The sequence below is a fragment of the Globicephala melas genome, chromosome 15, assembly GCF_963455315.2.
Source record: "Globicephala melas chromosome 15, mGloMel1.2, whole genome shotgun sequence".
Lineage (NCBI taxonomy): Eukaryota > Metazoa > Chordata > Mammalia > Artiodactyla > Delphinidae > Globicephala > Globicephala melas.
In genome coordinates, this window is record NC_083328.1 from 29,119,118 (window position 1) to 29,138,300 (window position 19,183).

The 19,183-nt window shown below is 53.3% G+C and overlaps 2 protein-coding genes across 7 annotated transcripts in view; one reads left to right on the top strand and one right to left on the bottom strand.

Annotated features, from left to right (window-relative positions):
* CLEC16A (C-type lectin domain containing 16A) overlaps positions 1-2,033 on the bottom strand; it is a 206,922-nt gene extending 204,889 nt beyond the window's left edge. For all 6 annotated transcript variants that reach the window (XM_030883952.2, XM_060284270.1, XM_060284271.1 and 3 more), the window contains exon 1: positions 1,794-2,033. In XM_030883952.2, the coding sequence (XP_030739812.1) occupies positions 1,794-1,873 (80 nt within the window). In that variant the 5' untranslated portion in view covers positions 1,874-2,033. The remainder of the gene's footprint in view (positions 1-1,793) is intronic.
* Positions 2,034-4,079: 2,046 nt separating this feature from the next.
* On the top strand, positions 4,080-18,674 carry DEXI (Dexi homolog). The gene is made up of 2 exons (XM_030883948.3): positions 4,080-5,029; positions 16,736-18,674. The coding sequence occupies exon 1, from the start codon at positions 4,596-4,598 to the stop codon at positions 4,881-4,883; it is 288 nt and encodes a 95-aa protein (XP_030739808.1). The 5' UTR covers positions 4,080-4,595; the 3' UTR covers positions 4,884-5,029; positions 16,736-18,674.
* The last annotated feature ends 509 nt before the right edge of the window (positions 18,675-19,183 follow it).

Genomic DNA, 19,183 nt, shown 5'->3' on the forward strand with positions numbered 1-19,183 from the left:
CCGCTCACTCTTGGAGACCCACAAACATTTATTAAACACCTGCTCCATGCTAGAAAGGACACAGCTGAGAATTACAGCACCCCTACCCCCAGCCAAATGAGAAGCCCCCATCTAACTTCCCTCCCACCAACACTTTCCAGGGGCCCCTGTCTTCCTCCTACTGTTCCCTGCCCGCCCTCTCCATCCTTCTTTCCCATTAGTAATCCTGAGAGCTCCTTCTGGAAATCAGCCAATTTCTTACCACCAAAGGTTTGCTTACTCCCCCACTCTCTCCCCCCACCCCTCAACACTGTATTTTCTTCCCTGAAGTCATTCCCTCTTCAAAGGTCTCTATTGTCCTTCACCTCCACCCCGCCCCCCCGCTAAAATATCCTAGGCTCTGCCTGCATGCTCTGCACCTCTCCCCGATTCATTAATTTTTTTCATTCTTTAAGTATCTATTGAGAGGCTCAGAGCTAGATGCTGGGAATACAGCTTTGAGCAAAACAAGCCATTTCTGCCCTCCGGGAAGTACCAGTTTAGTAGCAAACAGAACAGCAGTAAAAAACAAAACAAAACAAAACAAAAACCCACACAGGATAATTGCAGATAGTGGAGATTAATCAAATGAATGAAATCTAACAGAAAGGAATTGAGGCAGGGGAGGCACTTTAGGTAGGGTGGTCTGGGAAGGCCTTGCCCAGCTGATAAACACTGCTACCATTATTGGCCACCAACTGTATAACAGACACTGGATCGATCTCTTTCCACGCACAATATTACTGAATCCTTGCACAATGTTCACCATTCCCATTTGCAGATGAGGAATCAGAGGCTCAGACAGGTGAAACAATTTGTCCAAGGTCACAAAGCCATTAAATGGTGGAATCAGGATTTGAATGCCAGTCTAACTGCAAAGCCACTCTGTGTACTCCTGCTTCCCAGGACCACCTTTGCCACCGGCCTCCCTCGGAGCTCTACTTCTGACGCTTTAGACGCCCCTAAGAAACTACTTTTTTGTTTGTTTGTTTGTTTGTTTTTTGCGGTACACGGGCCTCTCACTGTTGTAGGCTCTCCCGTTGCGGAGCACAGGCTCCGGACGCGCAGGCTCAGCGGCCATGGCTCACGGGCCCAGCCGCTCCGCGGCCTGTGGGATCTTCCTGGACCGGGGCACGAACCCGTGTCCCCTGCATCGGCAGGCGGACTCTCAATCACTGCGCCACCAGGGAAGCCCACTAGTTTGTTTTTTAATTATTGTTCTTTATTGAGCACTTGTAGAAGCTTCCACCTTTACATACATTCTCTGACCCTACCCTCAAAACAATCGTAGAAAGCAGGTGCTCTCACTATATCCATTTTACAACTGAGGAAACTGAGGCCTAAATTCATCCACTTAAGTTCAAACCCACATCTGTCTGACTCCAGGATACAGACCTCTGACCCGTAAGCTGTCCAGCCTAAGAAGCACCACCCCGGGTAAGCTTGGTGCCCATCGTCCGGCCCCAGCAAGACCGAAGTCTGCATCCGTAAACCGAAATCTCATCCCCTTACTTTACAGATGGGGATACTGAGACTCTGAGAAGCGGAGCGACTTGCCCAAGGTCACACAGAGAGGAGCTACGGGGTCAGGGTTCGAACTCAGGCGCCCTAAGTCCAGAGCCCTAGCGCTTAACCGCCGCACAGCCTTTCCCGAGCGCCTCTCTCGGCCCTCCGCCTCCGCTCTCACACTTCCCAGCGCCCCCGGCCAGGGGCTATGCGCCTCCATCCCCAAGTCCAGCCCCGCGGCCTCCCCCTTCTGCCCCCAGTACACTCACTTGAGGTGGTCCAAGGAGTGGATATTGCGGGAAGACTTGCCATGGCCCCCGCCCACCCAGCTCCGCGAGCGGCCAAACATGTCGGCGGCCCCGGCCAGTCGCTTGCCTCACGGTCTCATGCCCAAGCGGCCGAGCGGCCAGGCGCCCGCGGCGGCGGCACAAGCGGAGGAAGCAGCGGCTGAGGTGCTCGAGAGACTGCCAACCACCTTCCCCCCCGGCCCACAGTCCAGCACTGACATTCAGCCGGAACCGGCCCTTCGACCGCCGCGCTTTACGGCGCCGTCACGAGGAACGCTGGGAAATGCAGTTCGCCCGCGAGGCCCCCGCTGACAAGACTCTCCGAAGGAACTACAAGGCCCGGAGTGCATCACGCAACTTCAGGCCGGCGACCTTGGAAAAGAGGCGGAGCGAGAGGAGGACAGTCCGCAGTATCTTAGGGATAGGCGGGAATGGGAAACCTATGGGCGCAGCCCTGAGAAACGAATCCGTGAAGATTGGGGAATAAAAGTTACCACAATATTAACAATTATTACCTTTATGATAAGACTAAGAATAGCTGTTGCTTGGCGTATGCCGCGTGCCACTGCCCTAAGCGCTTTACATATATTGTTATTTAATTCTCACAACATCCCTGTGAGGTGGGTACTGCTATTATCCCCATTTTACCCAGGAGGAAACTGAATCACAGAGGGATTGACTTGTCCAAGGTCATACGGTTAATAAGCGGCAGACCCAAGGTTCAAACCCAGGCACCCTTATTTTTATGCCCCAACAAACGAAACTTCACAAAACCGGTAACGTCCTGGTTTGTCCTCACAGCCTTTTTCTTTTTCTACTTCAATTAAAAAATAAATATTGAAAGGCCTTCAAGCAACAATGTACCAAAACTGAATGTCCTGTGCTTTCAGAGCATTTCTCTGGTCTTCGCCGAAAATCCATGCCATTTCCAAAACAACCCCACTTATAAAAATAAGGAAACACACAGCTTCCTACACCAGCCAAGAAGATGTATCTAAATTTCTCTCCTGTATCGGGAGTGGGAAGCTCCATGGAGGCGATACTGCCCTGTTCACCATTCATTCATCCATTCATTCATTTCTACACCTCACAGTTATCTAAGGTCTACTGTGTTCCATTAACTGTGCCCAGGACAGAATTGGGCTAAGGGTCAATATTCTCCCCAGTGCTTAGCACAAGGTTTGGCATATAATAAATGTTCAACAAATATTGTCAGAGTGAATAAATGAATGAATGAAGATTTGTTTCACCTTCAGCAGTTGGAGGGTTAATGGTTTGCTGTGTAATTCACCTAAAGGGGCAAGAGACAGTCATGGAGAAAAAAGGGCAGGTTCTGGCCTCCAAACACCCACAGGCCCAGCAGCTTCCAGGGTCCTCCTGTTTCTCTGGGCCTCAGTTTCCTCATCAGCAAAAATGAGTAACATACGCTTCCCCATCTGGCTCCAATTAAGCAATGCCTGTAGAGCACCCAGCTCAACGTGACCTGAGATTTAAAGGTCTGTGGACTCCTTTGGGAGCCACCTTGGGCAAAATCAGTCTCCTGAAGGACGTACAGGGGTTACCGCTGGGGAGGGGAATCAGCGAGTGGAAGAGACTCACTTTTCTGTGTACTTCTTGGTTGTTTGAATGTTTAACCACGTGTACTATTATTGTTTTAAAACGTGTTTTACAAAGTAAAAACAAGAAGCAACCCTAGTGCTGCAGGTGTGACCTGCCGGGAGTTTCTTTACTCAGGTGTCACGGAACCCTTTAGGCAGATTTCCATCTACCAAAATCCCCGGCCCGCCCCGCTGAGGGGGCAGACCTTCCAGCAGCCAGAATTTGGAGAGATGAAGGGGGCACTGATTGATCTTCCCCACCGTGGAAAATTGCCACTTTAGGAAAGGCCAAAATTATCAAGGTAAGGTCCACCGCCCCTGCCCCCCCGCCCCCTTTTTCAGCAGGTAAACTGAGTCCCAAAAAGGCGTGACGCCAGTACTCAAGTCCAGCCGGGTGCTGATGAAGCTCGCGGTTACCTTCTGCTTTTGTAGCCTTAGGATACGTCTAGGTTTGAATTGCGTTCTGACTCTTTCCCCTCCCCCTACTCTGTCGCAGATTCGCAGAGCGAATTGGATTCCAGATCGGCCCTGAATCCGGAACTAGTAAAGCAACTCAGAAGCCAGCGGCTCTAGGGGCGGAGCGAGGCGGTACCCGCCCCCGGACAGCTCGGGCCAGTGAGCTCGGACGTTGGGCGAGCCAATGAGCGAGGGCAGGGGGCGGTGGGCCAATGAGCGCAGGGCTGCTCCGGAGGCGGTGCTCGGAACGCTACCAGGAGGGCGACGCGGCGGTCGCAGCAATGGGTGCTGGGCCTTCTGGGGTGCGCATGGGGCTCGGGGAACGGCCGGGAGCGGCTGAAGAGACCGTCGCCGGGACTGGCCCTTGACGCTGAACTGCGGTGGGGTCCCCGCAGGCGCTGCGAGGGCCCTTGAGCGGGAGCGGGGAGCATCGGAGGAACCGGGCCGCTGCCGGCCACTTCAGGGGCCCGCCTGACCGTTGGGTGGATCGACAGTGCCGTGTGGGCACCTCTGGGGGTGGGGTGACCCTCCTGGCACGTTTCGGGGGCCGGGGCGCCTCCGCAGGGGCCGACGCACATCCCAGGGGGGGCACCGCCGGGGCCCAGCGCTGCCTCGGCCAGCCCCCGGGCGCCCCTGGATGGCTGAGCTGCCCTCTCGCCGGCCGCCCGGGCGCCGCAGCGGCTGAGCTCGCTGGGATCGCCGGGCCGCCGCCGCCCTCGCCGCCCCCTGCATGCCCGGCGCCCGGGTCGCGGCCCACCTGGACGCGCTGGGCCCCTTGGTCCCTTCCGTGCCGCCGCCCCTGCTGCCCTCTATGTTCTACGTGGGCCTGTTCTTCGTCAATGTGCTGATTCTATACTACGCCTTCCTCATGGAGTACATCGTCCTTAACGTGGGCCTCGTATTCCTGCCCGAGGACATGGACCAGGCGCTCGTGGACCTCGGCGTGCTCTCCGACCCCGGCTCGGGCCTCTACGATGCCGACTCGGAGCTCGACGTCTTCGATGGTTACTTGGAGTAGGCCTGGCTGCTGTCCCCCGCTCTCCCCACGACCCGCAACCCTCGGCCCGGACCGGCGCACGAACCATGCCGCCGCTGCTGTTTGAGGGCACCGTCTGGCCAGGGATGGGACTCCCAGGACGAGGCCCTCTTCGGCCTCCGAGGCCTGTAAGTGCCCTCTGCGCAGGATGAGGGCGGGTTGGGGCGCTGGCGAGGAAGAGGGAGGCATCCCAAGCCGGACACACACCCCTCCCCCAGGCTTCTGGTTTCTCCATCCACCTCTTCCAGGTCTGTTTGGATGCCAGGAATGGCTGGACTCTTCTTAGGACCTTAGGGCAGGAAAGCTTCCCCTTAGTGAAGGTGACAGCTATTGAAGAAGGGAAGGGAGGCAGGACCTAAGTCGCTTCTTGGTTAGCTGTAGTACCAACTGTCAAAGCCTTTGCACCCAGATACATTTGAGACAGGCCTGTCAACTCCTCCCCCCATCCTTAACCTGTCTTGATGGTGACCTTGGCTTTTGGGGGATTCTCATTAGTCCTGGAAGGATAAAGACTTGCAGTGTTAAAAGAGGTTGGAAGCCAGGCACTGATCACCTTTGTCCTGTGGCCCCTTGGGGACTGGGTGGGGACTGAGAGCAAGGGCTCCAGGCTGATGCTGTGAGAGGAGAAACCTCCTTCAGCACAGAACCCTGTACTTCCTATGGCATCGGCTTGGCTGCTGGTTTGGAGTCAGATTTCAGAGTGCCAGCAGCTCCAATCTTCAGGGGCTGCCAGTTTCGCAGGCTGCTTTCACAGACCAGGCCAGCGAGGGGGTTGGTGCTTGGGTGGCTTTGCCTGCAGTGTTTGCAACGCAAACTCAAGGGGCTCTTGGGCCAGCGGAAGAAGGGACCACAGGATCATTGCACTGAGCTGTTAAAGTCCTGCCTCTGAGCTGCCACCAGGAAGCTGTATCCAGCCCCACCTTGTGTGTTTCTGGGGGGGAAATGAAGATCCAGAAAGGAGGAAGATTTGGCCAAAGTCACAGCAAGGAAGAGAGGCAGCTGGACTAGAGGAGAGAGGGCCTGGTGAGGGTTCATGGGACAGGAAGGAATTCCTCTGCTCAGCCCCTCAGCTGGACGGTGCTAGGCACAGGTCCTGAGTGGCAGTGGTGGGGGGATACTGAGGTGGTGGGCAAGGGCTCCTTTTACCTTTTTTTGGCGGCCCAGCATGTGGGATGTGGGATCTTAGCTCCCTGACCAGGGATCGAACCCGTGCCCCCTGCAGTGGAAGCATGGAGTCTTAACCACTGGACCACCAGGGAAGTCACAAGGGCTCCTTTTGGAAGATGGACACTAATGTCACTCACCCCAAGCGTGCTACGTTTACCCCCGTCTTCTTGCCTATCTTAGCCAAGATGACCATAGTCAGAGGGTGATGCAAGGCGGGCAGGACCCACTAGCATTGTCAACCTGAGGGGCTGACAGTGAGATTTCTTTGAAGAAAGCTTCATTTGAGCTCAGGGAGACCTTAGCCAGGGCCAAGTGCCAGGTGTAGCATGTGTCAGCTGCTCTGCGTACCTAACCAGTTGGCCTGCCTGCCTGCCTGCCATCCATCCATCAATTTGTTCTTTTATTAAACAGATATTTACTGAGTACCTAATGTGCTTGGCGGGTGAACACAGTGAACAAGACAGACTCAGCACCAGCCCTCCTGGCACTTTGTGAGAAGATGAGCAGGTTCCCAAACAAGGCCGTGAGATTTTTTGAGAGCTCTGAAGGCATGTAAGAAGGCATGGCATCCTCTATTGTGTTCATTACTATTTCCTCGGCACTTAGAACAGCACCTGGCATCTAGTAGGTGCTCAATAAATGCCTCAGTAAGTGAAACAGAAGACTAGAGATAGGCTGCTTCAGACAGGGGCTTCAGAGAAGGCCTCTCTGAGGAAATGACACCTTTGAGCTGAGCCCTAAATTGATGGAAGGAGCCACATGTAAAGATGTGGAGAAGGGCTTCCCTGGTGGCGCAGTGGTTGAGAGTCTGCCTGCCGATGCAGGGGACACGGGTTCGTGCTCCGGTCTGGGAAGATCCCACATGCCGCAGAGCAGCTGGACCTGTGAGCCATGGCCGCTGAGCCTGCACGTCCGGAGCCTGTGCTCCGCAATGGGAGAGGCCACAACAGTGAGAGGCCCGTGTACCGCAAAAAAAAAAAAAAAAGTTGTGGAGAAAAGCTATCCAGGCAGAGGGACCCGCAGTGCCAAGTACGTGGAGGGGGAGGGGGAGGGGGAGGGGCAGGGGAGAGAGTTGGTTCTTCCAGCAACTGAAAGGAGGCCAGTGTGACAGGAGAGCAGCCCCAGGAGAAGTCAGTGAGGTGGGCAAGGCCAGATCATGCAGGACCTGGGAGGCCCGGCCACGAGCGATGGGAAGCCATCAGAAGGTTTTAGGCAGGGCATGAGACAATTCCAGTCCACATTTTGCAAAGAGGACTGGCGGTTGTGGACAAGATGAGCCGTAGGGGCAAGTGCGGAAATAGGGAAGCCAGTTAGGAGCTGGTTAGTTGCTCAGGCCAGAGGTGATGCAGGCTTGGATGAGGCAAAGTTAGTGAAGGTGGAGAAACACACAGTGACCAAGAACACCTTTTGGAGGTAGAACCTATGGGGTCTGTTCAGAACCTGTACTGAGTATTGATCATACCACACCTGGTTCTAGACCTTTTGCATATTCACTCATTGGGTCATTCAACAAACGTTAGCCCTGCTCTTCTGCCAGGCCCTGGGGATTCTAAGATGAATCCCTGCCCCCAAGCCAAGCTCTTGACTTTCAGTCAGTGTAACTTGGTGAAGAATGTCTTATTTTATCTCTTCACATCAACAGAAACACTTCCCCTTCCAAATGAAAACATTGGCATACTCTGAAACAAAAACTGAAGCCCAAATGCTTTGGCATACTTTGCAGCAAAGGCTGTTTGAGCAGAAACACCAGGAAGTGTGTCTCAGGGACAATCTTGCAAAGCTCTCAAAGTGACAGGGCCTGACTCTGGCAGGTGGGGAGGCCTGGGGCTGTGGGAAATACTCGTCCCTCCTTGCTCGGTCCCAGGTCCAAGCCACCAGATTCGGGTGGGGGAGGGGTGGCTAGCAGCAGGAAAAGCCTGTGGGAAAGATTAAAGATGATCTGACTGCACCTCCTGTCCCGGCCCCTTTGCATAAGCGGAGGAACACTAGTAGTCAAATCTCGCTCCTTCTCGCTCTTTCTCACGTAGGCACTATCTGATGTTACACACAGGCCGATCCAGGAAACACTGACTAAGGGCATGGGCACGCCAGGCACTGGGGACTGGGGTGATCTCAAGATGAAAGCTGCACTCATTTTACTCCCTCTCGTTCTCTTTTCTCTTTTTTCCACGTAATTCAGTTCCTCAGACCTTTGCTGAGCACCTATTTAAGGAGGCAGTATTAGGGTCATGATCAGGAGCAAAGTCCCTAGATTCAGATGACCTAGGTTCAAATCCCAATCCTTGTGACCTTGGGCATGCTACGTATCTCCCCATGTGTCAGATTCCTCTTCTATAAAGCGGGGATAATGAAAATCTACCTCGTTCTGAGGACTGAATGAGATAGATGTAAAGCTCTTAGACCGTCCCGTGTATGTAAGTAATATATTAAAATTAACCACTATTATTGTTAACAGTCAGACATAATGGAAGGTGTGTACACTTAGTCCCTTGTGAATGTATAAACCTGCACGTACACTCATGAATGAATATTTATATGCCACAATGAGCAAAAGAGGACTAGCTGCCTGAGTGCTGGGTGGGTCCCGGTCTGGACGACCAGGACAGGCTTCCCACTCGGCCTTGCTGGCCTGGGACGCTCAAGAGACCTTTCCCACTGCCCTGTGGTCTCTAAAGGCCACCAGGCCTGGAGCCCAGGAAAGCTGCGGCTCTGTGGTCTTCCTAGAGTGTTCATCGTTGCCCAGGAGCAGGGAGTGGGGATCAGGAGCTCCCACCTTCTCCGGGGAAAGGACCACTGGCCCAGGAACTGGGGAGAGTCCTCACTTCCCAGTGGTTCCAGTGTGGAGGCAGCTCAGCTGGATTGATTTGTCCTGGTTCCTGATGAAAGCAGCTGGTGCCTGCCAGCCCTCTCTTGCCACGGAGGGAGGGCTTTGGGAGAGGAACCTCTCTGTGCTGGAAATGGAGAGACTGGAAAGCGTTGCTGCCACAGTCAGCGTCGCCTGGTGGAGGCCAGATTTGGAGCTAAGGGTAACCAGACTAGTCTACTTATTACAGGGTTTCCCTGGTGTCAGTGTCCCGACTGGGCGCTACAGCTGCTCCTTCCTGATCTGCCTGCCCTGGTCCCTTGGTGCCAATCTGTGGCCTGTGCCATCAGCCGAACACCCAGGTTCAGCATATGGCTTCCCTGCTTAGAAACCCAAACCTCCCTTGGGGACAGTGGAGCTCCGGAGGGGTGGGGTCAGGGGAGCCAGGTGGGAGGCTGTGGCTGTCGTCCAGGTGAGAGGGTGGTAACGAGGGGAGGCATGTGCACCCCCTGTCCCAGCCGACTCTCCACCTCTGTCCTGACGTGAGGCTGCCTTGGAAGTGTGCTGGCTTCCCCTTTGGACAGGAGGAGACCCCAATCTGTGTCTCAAGACAACTGAGATGCCAGGGCTCCTGCTCCCTTGTGCCTGAGTTATGCGAACTGGAGACTTCATCCAAGGCAAACCCTCACAGCCCTTGCATCTGTTTTATTGAACGAAGAAATTAAGGGCTCCTATCAACCTGACCGTTTGTATTCCTGGTTTATCTGCTGTTGTCCGCCCCCCTCCCCCCCCCCCGGGACTCCTGAAAGCATAGTTTGCTTTTGGGAAACCAAGATCACAATAAAAGGGACAGGAATCCTCATCCCCATCTCTCAAATAAAGGAACTGAGTCTCAGAAAGGGACAGTGAGGGTCCAGGGGTACAAAGTGAGTAAGACAGCGGAGCCTTCTGACCCAGTGCTGACGGAGGGTGCAGGGGGCCTCCAGAGGGGGACTCCCAACCTCCATCCTTGGAACACCACTCACCTGGCTCTACCAGGCCTGCCTCATATGTATTCTCACTCCTTTTTCTGAGGTTTTTTTTGAACTTTATTTTGAGATAATTTCATAATTACACAAAAGTTGCAAAGAATTCCCTTACACACTTCACAAAAAATGCACCAATTGCATCAATTCGCATTTGCCACGTTCGCTCATGTATGCAAAATGCTCACTCTGTGTGTACATGTATATATATTTTTCTGAACCATTTTTGAAAATGGATTGCAGACATTATGTTCCTTTTCTCCTAAATATTTCAGTGTGTATTTCCTTAGAACAAGGACATTCACTTACATAATCACAATACAACTGTCAAAATCGGCAAATGTAACATTGATACAATCGTATGACCAATCTAAGCTATGACCATTCAGATTGCATCAATTGTCCCAATAGTGGCCTTTCACAATAAAAAGGGGTGGGTGGGGGCGGGGGGCAGTTGAGGTCCAGGATCCAACCCCAGATCACGCTTTGTATCACTTGTCACATCTCTTGTGCCGTCTTCAGTCTGAACAGTCCCTCAGTCTGTGTATCTTTCATGACTGACATTTTTGAAGAGTACAAGTCTGGTGTTTTTTTATTTTTTTTGTTTATTTTTTGGGTGTGCTGCGCGGCATGTGGGATCTTAGTTCCCCGACCAGGGATTGAACCTGTGCCCTCTGTGGTGGAAGCACAGAGTCTTAACCACTGGACTGCCAGGGAAGTCTAAGAGTACAAGTCTGGTATTTTGTAGATTTTCTCTCAGTTTGGGTTTGTCTGATGTTTACTCTTGAGATTAGATTCGGATGGTGCATTTTTGGCAGGAATACCACAGAGAAGTGAGTGTGTGTCCTGAGTGCATCGTATTGGGGGACACGTGATGTCTGTCATCACTCATTACTGGTGATGTTAATGCTGACCACTTGGCTAAGGTCTTGTCTGCCAGCTCTCTCCACTGCAAAGTTACTGTTCTTCCCTTTATAGTTTAAGTACACTCGTTTTAGTGCTTCCTTTTTTAAAAATCTACTTTTTGTGTGTGAATTTATTTTTAAAAGAATGTTTATGTCACTGAAAAGAGACAACCAGCATCACTTGGCATGGATAAAAATACTAAGTGCCAAAGTCATTAACTTCTGGCCAATTACTGAAGCCAGCTAAAGGCGCAGGGCCCCTGGTTCTTCGTTAAAAAGTCAGGTTAGCAACTGTCACATGATAAACTCCGGCACCAAAGTGAAACTTTCTTGTCCAAGCAATCATAAAGATTGGCTAAGAACCGAAGAAAAGCCAATCACTAGCTCACTGGGTGTGTCTCAGTGTTATCTCAGGCCATCTCCATGTACCCCCTAAGACTGATGCTTCGAGGCTTTGAAGTCAGACAGACTTGGGTTTAAATCCCAGCTCTACCAACACCTTGGACGAGTGACTTCACCTCCCCAAGCCTCAGTTTCCTTCTCTGTAAAATGGGGAGGATAGTAGTTAGTACCTGCTGAAGGGCTCATGCACATTAGATGAGATGCTGATGGTCGTGTAGTTGGTTCTTAATGATGCCATCAGTGTTGGTGGCGTATCACACCCAGAGGAGGCTTGGCCCGGGAAGCCTTCCCCTTTCTCAGGCCCCCTCCCTCTGTGTGAGGGCCAGTTACCAAGGAGGGTGTGTCTGTGTGGGCAGCCTTCGAAGGAGCCCGAGGGCCATGATAACTGGTGCCTGGGAGCCCAGGTGATGCTGGTGCCCTCATAGTTGTCAGGCCCCAAGCCTGGGGGTGGCTGGGAGCAGGTTCCAGTTTCAGTCACCCCCAAAGGGGCAGGCTCCATTCCTGGGAATCCTTCCTGACAGGGGACTTAGCTTCCCCTGAGCGTCACCCCATGAAGCAGGCAGCACAGCGCTCATTAGCTCCATTAGACAGGGCCGAAAACTGAGGCTAGGGGAGGTTCAGGGACTTGCCCTAGATACCAGGCTGTGAGGTGGACGAGCGGGGCCTCCTGGCCACATTCCCAGTGCTTCCCTCAGTGAGGTCCTCAGGCGTCCTCAGGTCACAGGCATCCCCGGGAGGCAGTGAATACACCAAAGCCTAGTGTGACCCACCTGTCGGTGTCCTGCCCCCTCTTGGACACTTGCTACCTTTCCCTTTTGAGCAGAGAAACCAGGCCCAGGCTCCCTTTTTGCAGGCCAGGGGTATCTGGCTAGAGTTAATGGTTTCATTTTCATCATTTGTTTTTAGTGTTGCTTTCTGTTTATGATAAATGATACTGTTTTTATTCATGATAGTGACATAAAGATTCCTTTGAAAATTTTGGGGTTTGAGGAAAAAAGTGCCTTGACTTAAAATACTAAATAAATAGGAGTCCAGGTGGTTCTTGGCTGTGACAGGACTCAGGAAGGTGTTGGGCAGATGCTGCCCTTCAGAAGGCCTCACTGAGTCTGGGGTGCAGGCCAGCTGGAGACACGTACTGGATGAAGAATCTTCACAGAACCCACGGCTGAGGAACATCAACAGCTGACATATAATCCAGAAACTCTGGAGAAACTGGCCCGGACGCTGGCTTCCATCAGGAACCTGGACCCAGGCAGACAGGCAGGATCTCCTTTCCCACCCCTTCAGGCCACGCACTCGTCAACCGGACAAGGCAGAGGCCTTCCTGTTGCGTGGCCCGGCGCTGAGACGGCAATGGAGACAGTGGGCAAATCATATCTGGGTGACTTCTGTCTTTAGCCACTTTAATTGGCTGGTTGGTACGTTGAGAAAGAGGAATAGCCATGGGCGTCCAGCTGGCAAGGTCTTTGGAGGAGGAAAGGGCTGCCCCTTTCAGGAGGCCCCCTGCACTGAGGAGACCCCCCGCCCCTGCCCTGTGTGTTTTCTAGCTGGGAACAGGTGGGGACACGGAGGGGAGGGGCCGTGTGTACTGGGTATTGCAGGCATTCCACCAACACAATTTCATATAATCCTCGTAACAAACAGCCAGATGAGGTAGGCATTGTTTCAGATGGGGGCACAGCTCCAGGGAGACTAGGTGACTTGCCTGAGGTCACACAGCTAGGAAGGGGCAGAGCCAGAATGACTCGAGATGGGCCAATTCCAGACCTTGCCCTGGCTACCCCATGGGAGCAGGACAGTGGGACGGCCCAACTGCAAAAAGAATCCTCTTCCAGCAGGTCCAGAGCATCATCCCACCAGCACCTTTAAGACACAAGGTCATTTTCTCCCTTAAGCCAAACCAAACTAGGCAGCATCTCCACAGGGGTATCCAGCTGAGACATTGCTTCTTAAAATGGATCAAGTGCCCAGCTGTCATTCTGATGACAAACCAGTCAGCCAGCCACTCCTTCTGTCCAGCTCTGGGGAGTGGCCTGGAATGAAAGGTTACAGTTTCAGAAAGAAAGAAAAACAGCCAAAGCCAATAGCTGGTGAGTCATGCTCTAAGGATGTTAGGAGGTTGGAGAAGCCAGTGCCTGGACTCTTAAGCTGCAGCCTCAGGATGCTTCTCAGCCCGGGGCTTCTGATGCCCAAGGAAAGAGATGAACTAGATGCTGAGCGGAACTGAGATAGACGTGGCGTCAGACCACAGAGGTTCAGACCCTGGCTCTGCCATTTATGAGCTGTGTGGCATTGCTCAGTCACAAGCGTAACCTCTCTGAGCCCCATCTGAAATTCAGGGATGATGGTCCTCCTTGGCCCCGCCTCCTAGGGTTGTTTTGAGGAATAAACGAGCTAAGCCATGAGTTAAAGCCGATAGTACAAGGTAAGCACAGGTACTTGATAAATGTCAGCTGGTTTGCTATGAGACCAGACCTGTAATCAAAGGAGCAAAGGGATTGACCTTTAACAGCCATGGTGTGTGGCACAGAGGAGAGGACCCAGGACATCCTCCAGCCACAGATACAGAGGCCTGGGGCCACACCTCTGTCCTCAGTGTGCTGTGTGGCTTAGGGCAGGTCACCGCCCTCTCTGGGCCCCTTCATTCTCTGTGGAGTGACCAGCTCAGATCAGGGTCTCCTAAACCTCATATGACACCATCAACAATTTCTGCTCTATCTGCTCGTTGCCTGAACAGTTACTTATGCAGTTATTGTCTTTAAACCGGAGGCTTTTTTTAAAGTGAAATTCATGATGTGGAAAAAGAGGAACTTTATAGTATTACTATCAGAAATGGAAAACTGGCATCATTCGCCATAAATAGAGGTGACCCTACAGATAAACAATGAGAACGAGAGGGCGTTAGTGAATTCCAGCTGGAGCCGGCACCTGCAAGGCTCTGCACCTGTTCCCATCGGAGGTCAGCACGTGTGACAGAGTCGCGCCAGCCAGACTGACGCTCGCCTGGGACTCAATGCTGTTTGCTGTCACGAGCATTGGGAGGGGAGTGAGTCCCTGTTCCAAGGGGTGGTCCCATGTTCTCTAACAGCCCTTTCGCCCAAGTCTGAGATGAGCTCAAGTACCATCCCCTGCCTTGGGGAGTGCGCAGTGAGCCCTGGTAATGCTGTATCGGAATAAACAGTTCTGCTCCAGTTTCCTGGATGCCAGTGCTCTCGGCAGCACCACTGCTGACCCCAACAGGGAACCCCAGAGTCTCCTTGGAGGAGGGAGGGCAGCCAAAGGTGGGCTCCTGGCAGGACAGGAGGGGAACCCACGAACACCTTTCTGGAGGGCCGAGCCCTCTGATGCTCTGGTTTAGCCCCGGCTTCCCCTCCCGCCTACCAGGTCCAGTGGGGAGACCGGATGGGGCCCGAGGATGAGAGGACTTGCATGTGTCATCAGTGGGAGCCGAGGAAGATCTCTGAGCAGTGGAAGGGCACGTTCCTAGCTGGCACTAGGAGGTGAATCTGGCAGAGGACGCAAGAAACTTGGCCGATTTGGCCCCTGCTCACCTCTCCAGCCATGTCTCCCCCATGGCCAGCCTTCAACCCCTTACTCTCCACCCCAAACCAAACTACAGGAGGTTCCAGGACCTGATCACCAGCCCTCCCTCTACCTGGCGTGTCCTTTGTGCACAGCCTTCCCCAGACTCTGGGCTCCATCCGTCTCCTGTGCTTCTTTCCAGCGTCAGTGTGTTAACTTGGGCTAAAATTGCTCACTAGATTGTGTGTCAAAGGCAGAGGCTGCATTCATCTTAGGGTCCCCAGTGCTCAGCTCAGGGCATGGCACACAGGAGGTATGAGATTATGTAGTGTTTAAGATCTCCAGCAGGACAAAGCCCTGGAGAGCTGAGCATCCTTAGACAAGTTTCTTACCCTCTCTGAACCTTAGTGTCTTCATCTGTAAAATGGAATCATTATAGTACCTAACTCCTGGGGTGTTGGGAGGGTTGGACGAAATGGTCTTTGTAATGCTCCATCTCAGGCATGCTCTCCGGGGAGCAGACCCTGGGACGAGGGTTCAAGTGAAAATTGTTTTCTTGGGAGGTGATCCCAGGAACTACTGGTGGGGAGGGGGGCAGTGAGACAGGGAAGGGATGTGTCATCTAGCAGGTTACCACCGCAGCCCTGGGCTCAGTCCTGCTCAGGAGCTCTGGGAACCAGTGTAGATGGAGAATATGCCTCAGAGTCATCCCAGCTGCTGGGTGAGAGCTGGGGTATTGATCCACCAGCTTTCTGGCCGTTACTGGTTGGAAGGCAGCTGTGGGAAGCTCTGCCTGCCCTTGCAGCCTGGGGTCCAAGCAGGCTCTAGAGGTGGAGAGGCCTCAGGCAAGGAGGGGTGTCCCTGCAGGTGGAAGCTGCCAGGTCAGTCGGCCTCGGGAGGGTGAGTGGAGGAAATGGGGCGAGGCACCCGTGCTCTGCCTAGGGCTCGTGGCACACAGTAAAAGCTCAGGAAGTGGCAGCTGCCCTGACTGTGATTGTCTGCATCGCTGTCACCAGTCCACTGCCAGCCCTGCTTGTCACAGTTATGCAGCTTTGGCTTCTCTGAACCTCTGTTTCTTAGCCTATAAAATGGGGAGATTCATGGTTCTCAGTGGAAGCAGTTCTGCCCCATTGGGTGGCCCCTGGAAATGGGGTGAGGGGACATTTTTAGTTGTCACAGGGACTGGGAATGCTACTGGCACTTAGCAGTCAGCGACCAGGGATGCTGCTAAGCCTCCTGCAGTGCCCCGAACGGGTCCTCCCCCGCCCCCACCTCATCAGAGGATTGTCCTGCCCCCAATAGCAGCAGCGCCTGATGAACAGTAATACACGCTGTGTTTAATGTATACGTTTTATCTGATGCTCGATGACATTTGCGGAAGTAGGGTGAGCTGGCAGAGGTGAGGCTCAGAACTGGGGCGGGACTTGTGGAGGCTGTAGGGAGGGTGGGCGTGAGAATACGAGATGCTGCAAACATATTAGCAACCGGCTGGACCTAGAGAGAGAAAGGGACAGTAAGTGAGGACGTGCGGGGAGCCAGGCGCTGGGGATGATGCCGCGTCCTGGGAGAACGAGCCAAGTGGGGCTGCTGAGTAGCTTGGCTGTGGCCACAGCCTTCCTGTAGGCTGCGAAGCATCTTCCGGGCAAGGTGGGAGCTGCCGCCAAGCCCTGCCCACTCGCCAGAGCTGACTCAGCTGCCCTAGAGCTCAAGTAAGCCAGCAGACCCCGGGTGACCCTGGAGCAGGCTGCGCTCCTTTTCAGGTCCCAGGATCCCCCTCCTGGGGATTATCTCCCAAGATAGTGACAGTCCTGCCTCTCCCAGGTGAAACTGCACCGCTTCTCCAGCCTAGGGTCCTTAGAAATCGGACACACTCATAAAAATTTTTTAATAAAAAATTATAGGACCTCACCCCCAGCCTGAAGTTTCTGGTGGTTCCCCAAATTCGAGCCTCCAGTTGGGTGGTGGAGCGGTGCTTCCGTGCTGGTAACGCCCCTCTGTCCCTCTTGTTAGGCCTGCTCCCCTCGAAAGCCCTGTGCCAACAGAGAGGTGCCCGTCCAGACCCAGGATGGTGGGACAGAGAGATTGAGACTGGGTGCCGAGGTCCGGAAGGCACGCGCCCCTGCCCAAAGGGTAAGGCAGGGGCGCCCGGAGACCTTGCCCGCCTGCAGCGTCGCGCAAACGGCCTTGCCTTGGCTTCCGAGCTTTCGCCGTTGCAATGGATGTTTACAGGAACCCAGCCAGAGTCTGCCTCCCTGCTCTTCACCCCCGGCTGCATCTGCTTCTCCCACTTAATCTTCGGAGCGGACACTTCACACGCAAAAGCGACTCCCAGCTCTGTTTGGTGCCAGTGGAGCTCTAAGCCCAACGGGGTTTGGCCCGAGGCCGGGCTTAGATGCAGCCATTGTTTCAGAGAGTGACTCAGAGGAAAAGAAGAACACCTGGGGGACCGAGGGTGGGGTTTTGACTCATTCATTTCAAATTGTTTGCTCTCCATCAAGTTGCCAGAACTGATACATTGCACCGGGGACAGTGCTCCTCCTGCCAGAAATATTTTTCGAAAATGCGAGTGGTTATGAATACTTGACTTCGATAAACCTGTAAAAGCAATACTTAGGAGGCTAACTTCTTTCAATTAAACAAATGTATGCAACTCCAACCCCTGGGGCCCTGCGGGGGTAGGGGGTGTTTGTTTTGTTCTTTTCCTTTGAGATTCCGGAAAGGAGTCCTTATGGAGAACCTCATGGTTGAGAAAGGGCAGAAGGGTCAGGGCCTCCCCAGTTGGAGATCCAGTGGGGTTTGGAGAGTCTGTCCAAGCTGCGTTGGTGTCGGAGTCCCAACCCGGCCCCCTCCCGGCTTCCACGAGCCTGACAAGCAAGGGCCCACCTTGGTTGTGGAGGGAAAGTCCTGGTGGCCAAGCTGAAAATCAGGCCTGAATCCCAGAGCAGTCGGAGGTGGGGATCCCCTGTGCTGGGCACATGGTAGATCTCCCCTAAAGATGAGGGGAGTGGGCGGGTGAGGGAAGGAGCAAACGAACGACTGAAGTTGGGTCCACGTGCAGTAATTCTCCCCGTTTGCAGAACAGCTGATGCTTTTCAAAGCATCAACGTATATACTTCAACGTATATACTGTGTTGAACAAGGAATGGGTGGTCAGCTCCATTCTACAGGTGAGGAGACCAAGGTGTGGGAGAGGAAAGGTCCAGCAGAACTCAAGAGAAGGCAGTTACATACCACCTGTCTTCATGTGATTCTAAGAAGGGTTGCTAAGAAATGTGAACTGGAAGACATTCAAGACAAAGGGGAGCAGGAGAAGGGAGACATTTCTTTGGGAGAGAGGCCTGAGGGGAAAGGCAAGGGTTTAAAAGGTGCATGGCCTTGAAGTCCACTGAACGTGGAATCATGCCGTCAGTGGACAGTGTGTCTCCAGACGTCAGCTGCCTTGATTCCTCTGGGCCTCCCTTCTCCCACCCAGCAAATGGGGAGCAATTCCAGCACTTGCCTGCAATTCCGGTGCCTATGCCTGCAGAGTGACCCTCCAGAGAAGTCAGAAGTGGAGTTTGTATCTTGACTCCCTCTTTTACAGGAGTGTGACCTTAGGCAAGTCACATCTGTGAAGTGGGGACCGTCATTTACCCACCTCATGAGATGAATTTGTGTTAATGACAAAGGTGCCCCTCTGGGCAGACACTGCTCCACACCAGGACTCACAGCTTGGCAAGCAGAGCCCAGACTGGATTGCAGACCCCATTGGTCCCATGTCCAGGCGCCTTGTGCAGTGCACAGACTGCCCAACCACACCCGACAGCCCTGCCCAGGGAGTTTTTTAAACTTACTAAAATGCAAGATTTAACAGAGCAGGGACCTTGAGCATTTATTGAGTACACCACGGTGTCACTATATATTTGTGGCATGAATACAGCAAATAAAGAAAGCAAAGTTGTGGTGAGAATTATTCGTTCATTCCACAAACATTTATTGAGCCCTTACTATGTGTAGGCCCCTTGCTGGGTGCAGAGGGTGCCTCTGCACAGCAGTGAACAAACAGGTTACCTGCACTCTTGGAGCTCACATCCTAGGACTAGAGCAGACAACACAACAAATAAGTGTGAAAAAGATAAACTAGTGACGGGATAGGCCGGGGGAGGGGTGTCCGCATTTACTACCGTCCTGAGGAGCTGTCCTTTAAACTGAGTCCTGCAGGCCATGTGAAGAGCTGGGAAAACATTCCAGGCAGAGGTGAGAACGAAACACACGGATGTGTGTAATAATGACAGCCCACACGTAGGGAACTGGATGCCAGGCTCTTGTTCTCAGCATATTTGCTCATTGAATCGCCACGTAACCCCATGAAGAAGGTACTGTGATTATGCCCATTTTACACATGAGGAGACCGAGGCACAGAGAAGTAATTTGCACAAGTGAGTGGTGAGCTGGACACTGAGCCCAAGCAGTTTAGCT

Excerpts from the sequence above, each read along its gene's own strand:
- DEXI (XM_030883948.3), top strand. The coding sequence starts at position 4,596 with ATGCCCGGCGCCCGGGTCGCGGCCCACCTGGACGCGCTGGGCCCCTTG.